The sequence below is a fragment of the Microtus pennsylvanicus genome, chromosome 19, assembly GCF_037038515.1.
Source record: "Microtus pennsylvanicus isolate mMicPen1 chromosome 19, mMicPen1.hap1, whole genome shotgun sequence".
Lineage (NCBI taxonomy): Eukaryota > Metazoa > Chordata > Mammalia > Rodentia > Cricetidae > Microtus > Microtus pennsylvanicus.
Window position 1 is genome coordinate 24529208 of NC_134597.1, and position 7473 is coordinate 24536680.

General features: G+C 46.2%; 1 protein-coding gene across 1 annotated transcript; it reads right to left on the reverse strand.

Annotated features, from left to right (window-relative positions):
• Positions 1-3923: 3923 nt before the first annotated feature.
• Klf14 (KLF transcription factor 14) lies at positions 3924-5550 on the reverse strand. The gene has a single exon (XM_075953626.1). The coding sequence runs from the start codon at positions 5374-5376 to the stop codon at positions 4402-4404; it is 975 nt and encodes a 324-aa protein (XP_075809741.1). The 5' UTR covers positions 5377-5550; the 3' UTR covers positions 3924-4401.
• Positions 5551-7473: the final 1923 nt, after the last annotated feature.

The following is a 7473-nucleotide window of genomic DNA, read 5'->3' on the forward strand; positions in this document are numbered from 1 at the left end:
AACTCTTTTAAATATATTTTTGCCTTTGGGTTTATAATATGACATTGCTTCTCACTTTCTTAAACTTCCATGTAATGCATACTCTATTCTTTTTTATGTATTTATGATAAAATCAATTCTTTATCTCTGGTTGAACACAGAGAATTTCAGTTGAGTAGGTCCCTGAAATTCCATTTTGGGGGCTTACACAGTCAACAAATCTAACAACAACTAGGAACAAACACAGAAAGTGCATCTACTCCATATGAGGTAAAGAACTTGGTCTCTCCCATCAGTCTTTGGGAAAAGATGCAATTCAGATTGAGATCAAGCTTGGAAATGGACCTAATGCTGTGTGATAATTTCTAGCACAATTTTAGGGCAAGGGCTTTCTGAGCTTGCGTTCTAAAGTATAGGGAGAGTTTGGAACCTAAAGTCACCACTTCCCAGTGGTGGTTGGGAATAAAGGCAGCAGAAAACGGTTCATTCAATTGTGTAACCCATTCCCTTTCTGCCGCAAGTCTGTCTCAGCTGCATCTATGAGAATCAAGACGAGCCTCTTGTGTGGCCCATTTTTGCAAATGGAGACATTTAATCTCCAATGTCTTTCAAAAACAGTGATTTAAAGGTAAAACATTGTTGGCATAAGCTGTTTGGACTTGAAAAACTCAAAGAACTGCAAGATTCAAGCTAACTAAAGCTTTAAAACGGTGTCCTAGCAATTAGACACCCCATTTCAGTCCCTTAGTCCCAGTCAGAATGTCTAATCAAGACTGAACATCAAAGGCACACTTACATATGTTAGGGATTAAAAGAGAAAAATACGTATTTATAATATATATGTATATATACATAATATGTATTATATGTATTTCCCTCCAAGTTCTCAATAAAATGAACAATAGATACAGCGATAAAAATCAAAATATCAGTACTTTGCCGATAAAGCTATATCATGATCAATAAGGTCTTCCTAATTCTCTGTGTCCCCAACATCACCCAATTCTTAGACTTTGGGTGACCCACTCAAAAGAAGACATACAAAAGAAACCCTTACCTGGACAGCAGTGATGTCCTCCAGGTAGTTAAGAGCCAGATTCTCTTCAGGCCTGCCTCTGGAAGGCAGATCTGGGTCTCAGCCAGTTCATGAGCACATGAACTCAAAGCCGGAGTCACAGGAGAGAGCCGGATGGAGAATGGAAACGACCTGATTCCTGATGCCCCGACTAGAGATTGTAATCTTTTTCTAATGGGAGAAGTGAGAGGTAGGTGGGGCAAAGAGAAATATTTCACAATGATCCTTTGCTTGGAAAGGAACAGAGAAACAGGGACAAAGAACAGATCATTGCCTCCATAGGCAGGGTCAGCCTGTTCCTTTCACCTCCTCTATGCAAGATAAGAAATACACTTATCTCACATCCACGGTCGGACTTGGAATTAATTCCCAGCTTCCAATCCAAATTTCAAGAAGACTTCTATTAATAGATTCGTTACTAGTTCATTCCTATATCAGATCTGAGGAGAAGAGGGTTGGGTAAGGATATAGGGGTTCAGCCCAAATCCAACCAATCCCCAGAAACATTTCCTCCTTAAGCCTGGTCTGATAGACAAAAAGTAGAAAGAGGAATTCCAAGAGATTTAAAATGTTCTCCTAAGGTATTGTACTCATAACTATTCCTCAAAACCTGCTGGAGCACGAAGAAGAATGTTCAGATCAAGAAAGACCATTAAAAAAATCCTGTCTCTTTCATCTGTCCACTGTGGAGTAGTGAGTGTCTCTTTGATTGGCACTCTAAGACCTGACGGCAGTAGAGTATCAGAGGGCTTTCTCAATGAAAATCCCCAAGGTAGACTACTACTGTGGACATTATTTGAGACCTTGAAAATTGAAAGTTATGTATCAGTTGGAAATCTACGTATTTTTTTAAAACTTAATTCCAGAATGGTTAATAGCAGTTCTTATTAGCTTATTTAGTTCGCTTACCCAATGGTAAATCCCCTAGTGAAAGGATAAGGAGAAAACTTTACCTCATTGGGTCCCATAGGACCCAAACTATCTAGCCTCGTATGAGGAAACAGACAAGCTATAGGGATTCTTAATTCTCTTAAGTGATTCTTAATTCTCTTACTAATTTAAAAAAGAAAAAAAATCACCTTTAAAGTTAGGATTTCCTCTTCCTCTGTGTAATTCAAGGGAAATCCCATCTGCTTTGCTCTTCATGCCCTTATTATAAAATACTGAACCTCTTGAGGATTATAGGCCCCCTTCTTTGGGCTACCCCAAGGATCCCACACACACACACATAGCTTATGAGAGCCTAGTTGCATTCCAATGCCATGTTTGTGCTCATTTAGTCTCTCACGGATGCCTGAATGCCCAGGACCAGGAAGAGAGACCAACACACTCAGAGTTAGTCCATTAGCCCCAAAGGAAAGGTTTCTCCCAGGCTGCCAAAGAACCATTCTCACTTTAAAACCACAGTGTGTGCGCATGAGAATGGACTTCACCTGGGAGGCAGTGCAGGTGGATCTCTGTGAAGTTCAGGCCAGTCTGATCTGCAGAGCTAGTTCCAGGACAGCCAGGGCTTCACAGCGAAATCCTGTCCCCCACCCCCAAGACATAATAAAGTTATAAATAAATGAATAAAAAGGAAAGGAAAGAGAAGGGTTTAGGTATTTATTAAATACAATAGCCAAAGGACTCGGGGAGCCCCCCCAGCATGAGAGGTTTACAGAAGCAGCAGAAAGCAGGAGAGGGCACGTGGAGACAGAAGGCAGGCTCTGTCTCAGGTCGCAGGGAGGGAGAAAATGGGGACACAAGCACGAAGGAAAGCCATTTAAAAGGCAAACACTTCACTTTTACTCACAGCACTTGCCAGAAACTTAGCATATAACTTTCAAGATAACTTAAGCTTCAGCATTTAAATATATAGAACAGGGGAGAACAGTTTGCTTAATCGGGTGCCTCTTAGGCTCCCACGAGATTACAACATCCTTTACAAGTTGATTCATGGGGTGGTATAAGATATCCAGGAGGGACCATAGGGGACCTTATCAGGTTAGGAAAGGCCTTCTAGCCTCATAGTTAGTGAAAGGAACACATACAGGCACATACACAAACACAGGCACACACACACCAATGATTTCAATCCACAGTAGCTAGGACACACCACAGAAAAATACTTCTGATGTCCGATTCCTTCAAGGAGGTCCTAATTTAAGATTCTGTCGTTAGAGAAAGATGCTCCTATTTCAAAACAGCTATTATCTAGTTGCTCTTTCTGCAAACCCAAGACAGCAGCGCTCTAAAACAAACCAATCTCTCACCTTTTCCCCCTCACCCACCAACTCGCCTGTAACCGAAACAACAATGTACAGACCTCCACAGAAATTCAATCCTACTTAGCCACTAAGAAGTGAATAGACTCTACCACGCCTGAGATTACACAGGGTGAGGCAGCGGGAACTTCGTCTCTCTGTTTCTATCAATGGTTGTGAAAAGTCTTGTTTTGCACCCGTCCCACCCAAAAGTGACTTGAGCTTGCCTTCTAGGTGAAGGAGAAAGTACTTCAGACCAGCTTTTTCTTTCTGGTGCTATTATGATTGTTTTCTAATTACTTAATCAATCTCCTCATAGTCGAGGGCCAGAAAGTTACCACCCCTGAGAAGGAATTTTTTTTTTAAGAGGAAAAGGGCCAAAACGCTAGCGCAGGGTTCCACATTATGCTATAGGAACTGCAAGCAGACCCATACCACTCCCCAGGCACAAAAAAGCGCATCCCAGCCATACATCCACAAAGCAGAGGTAGCTGGGACAATTGGGAGAGTGGAAGATATTAGCTTCCCATCAACCTGGAACTCTTGTTTAAAAGATAATAGAAATAAATTAGTAAACATTGCTGTTTACAGAAATAGAAATAATTTCTGTTTCCAAAGGCCTCTCATCATCCAAGTCTGGACATTTCCAAGACTGCCACCCTGGGTACCATCGCCAAAGTCCGCCCTAGTCAACGACTGCGACATCAGAGTCTTTTTGGACTGGGAGTTCCTCAAGCCTCAGAGAATTCAGTTCCATGGAAGGAAGAATCTTCAGTACGTTGAAGAGTACCGGAAGTTCATCCCTTCTCCTCGGTTCCTAACTGACTGCTTTGAAGCACCAGTTCCTTTCAGATGGTAATTGCCTTCCTTTCAGATGGTAATTGCGTTGCAAGACTTCCGACTATCTTCGGGCTCCCAGACCTTCTCCAGAGTCCCACAGCCTTGTCTGGAACCCATCCTCAGAGCGGAGCAACCAGTCTGTGCCTTTGTCTAACGACCCTGGAACATAGGAATCGGCAGAGAGAAAAGGACTTGGCCTGGGCAGGAGTGTGGGGGAGGGGGCTGTGCTCGAGGGAAAGACAGACTGCAAGGACAGTCCTACAGTCAAGCAGTGAAGCTGGTCTCCTGGCCAGAGCCAGAGCTGGAGTCGGAACCAGAGCTTTCCGCCATGGCTGGGGGTGCGGGGCGGGGGGTGCGGCGACGCCCCCGGTACTCGATCATGTCGGGATGGTAAGTCGGATGGCGACGGGCATGCTTGGTCAAGTGGTCGCTTCGGGAGAACTGCTTGGGGCACAGCGGGCAGGAGAAGCGCTTTTCACCCGTGTGCGTCCTGTAGTGGCGGGCCAGCTCGTCAGAACGCGTAAACTTCTTGTCGCAGTCGAGCCAGTCGCAGGAGAAGGGGCGTTCCCCCGTGTGGGTGCGTTGGTGTGACTTGAGGTGCGAAGACTTGTAATAGGCTTTGTTGCAACCCGGAAAGGCGCACTGGTGTCGCTTGGATGCGGGTGTAATCGGCCTTTTCCGGAACGTCGGGCCCATTGCTGGCGAGGGGCGGGCCCCTGGGGGCCCCTCGGGCCCCTCGGGCCCCTCTCCGCTGTCATCGGGGTCTTCTTGGGCTTCAGGTGCACTCAGGATGGCAGGTTCACCCCAGGAGCTCTCAGCTCCGGAGTACTCCTCCTCCAAGAAGACCGGGAACGGCTCCGAGCACCCAGTGGGGCTGGAGCACCAAGTCGGCTCGCAGCAGCTAGTTGAGGCACACGGGACTTCTCCCGAGGTCTCCCGGGAGCCTTCCACCGCACTGCAGCTTAGATCCGCCAAAGCGCTCGCAGCCAACAGGTGGGGGGCTCCATCGTCCTCGCCAGGGTTAGCGGAGGGGATCTGGAGGACCGGGGGGATCCACAGCACCCCCCGTGTCCCGGAACCCGTCCCCGCCGACTCCCGTGGCACCTCACCCACCTCGGCGACAGCTGCGGCTCCCGCTCCCTCGGGGTTCGTTGCGCGCTGGTGCAGCACGGGTCCGGTGGACATAGACACCAGGCACTCGGCTGCGAAGTAGTCCAGGCAAGCCACGGCGGCTGACATGCTGGCGGCGCCCGGTTGCGGGCGAGCGCCGTCCGAGCGCGGCCCGCCGCGGGCTGGAGAGTCTTCCGGAGCGTCCGTCCCGCCGCTCGGAGCCGGACAAGCCGGAGACCGGTGCGCACCGCTTGCTGTCCCGCAGCCGCCGCTGCCGGCGCTGAACCCGCCCCGCTTGACGCGCCCCTGACTCTCTGGACCCTGCGGGGGTGGTGGGGATACGCCCCGGCCCGAGGACACCCCTGGATCGCGCTGCCGCGCGAGCTAAGGCTTTCCCAGCAGCCTGAGAAATTATCTTGTCTGCGCTTTCTCTCCGCTGCTGGCGAGCCAGGTAATTTCAATGCGCGCAAGTCCCGGATCGCAACTTCTGGGCAGCCTGCCGGTCTCGCCCCCCCGCGCCCCTGGTCCCTGGCCAGCTGGGTGTCCAGCGGAGTCCTAGAAACTTTTTTTTTCCTTTAAGGGGGGGCGAAAAAAAGCCGCGTTCGTACCTGATTTGTCTTTCGCTTCGCAAACGCGATCGCTGGCGAAGTGGGCTGGGATTGCGTTTGACTCGCGTCCACCGCTCGCTGCCCAAATTGAAAATAGCCCCAAGTCTGCATCCAAAAGAAAACGGGGGCGAAACAAAGTTTTCTCATTTAGCAGTTCGGCTGTTAATGCAGGATCGGCAGCCGTGTCCTAAACAGATCCACCACGTAGCCACTAATTAATAGCGTTTTGAAGCAGAAACGTTTTTAACCCTGGCGAGTGCGAAGAATCCTCCCGGCTTGAAATAGAAACTTAAAATCCTTGGAGTAACGATTTAACTATTCAAGCAACGAAAGAAAAACGCATGTTTAAACTGCATTAACCTGTCACAGGCACACAAACAAATTTCCGCGCTGAAATATAAATTACAGACTAGCAGCGAGATAAACACATTAAAATGGACTCCCACAATTTTAATAATAGAAAGTCGCGTTTCCAATTAGGCAGCGTCTTTTATTTCTCTTTTGACAAAAATTTAAAAATAAGAAAATGCAGCAAAATGATATAGAATGTTCATCCAGTGGTTTGTGATTGTGGAGGGCTTTTTCTTTGTTTATAATCAAATATGTGAATAATTGCTATTACACGTCTTCACTGCCTTATTTGCTCTCCCCCTTTTTCAATTTTTAAAATTAAAAAACCCACAGAAAATAAACAGGATCATTTCTAAACATAGCCCTGCCACAGTTTGGGATGTACACAGGCTTTAGTTTTATAATATGAAGCTCTGTGCATTTTGTTTGCAATGCTTCAGTGTTTTTTTTCCTTTGGAAAATTAAAATGATACACATGCATCAAGAATAACTTATGTCCATATGCTTAATGACTAGAATAATCAAATATGATATTTTTGTCGTGTTTGCTTCGCATTTTTCACTTATATTAAACATTCAGAGAGGGCTGACTGTCTGGCTGTCCCTTTTCTTCTCCCCGGTACGTTCTTTTCCTCGCAGCTACTCGTTATGGTAAAGTGCAGTGTATCCTCTTCCAACACTTGCTATACCTTATTGCCCAGTCACCTATGTATGTAAATACGTTTATGAAGCCTTGTTGGGGTAGTTGCAATTTTTAACAAATGCTGCAGTGCTGCACTTTCTGCAGCTTGCTTCTCTCAGTGTGATTTTTTTCATGCTGATACCTGTAGAGCTGCTTATTCATTTGAGCTGCCTTAAAATAATTCCAAAGCCACAGAGAAACCCTGTCTCGAAAAACCAAAAAAAAAAAAAATAAATAATACTGGCAGCTGTACTGTTATTAAGGAGAGCCAGTTCTAAAACTGATGATTTTTGCTAAAGGTATTTGCCTCAAATTTTCATATGCTGCAGCAATCTTTACAGGAAAATTCTACCAGAATGATTTTCTACCTGTTTCTCTTTTCAAGTTGTGATTTAGAAAAACATGTAAAGATATTTTTAAATGCTGAAAGAAGAGAATACAAGCGTACCTGTCTTCTGTAATTGATAAATGTTATCATTCTGTCATATCTGTTTCAGATCTTCTTTTATCATTTCTGCTCCCTTTGCCTGCCTCCCTGGCAGCACTCCCCACCCTTTCCCCCAAAGGCAAACACTATCATGAATT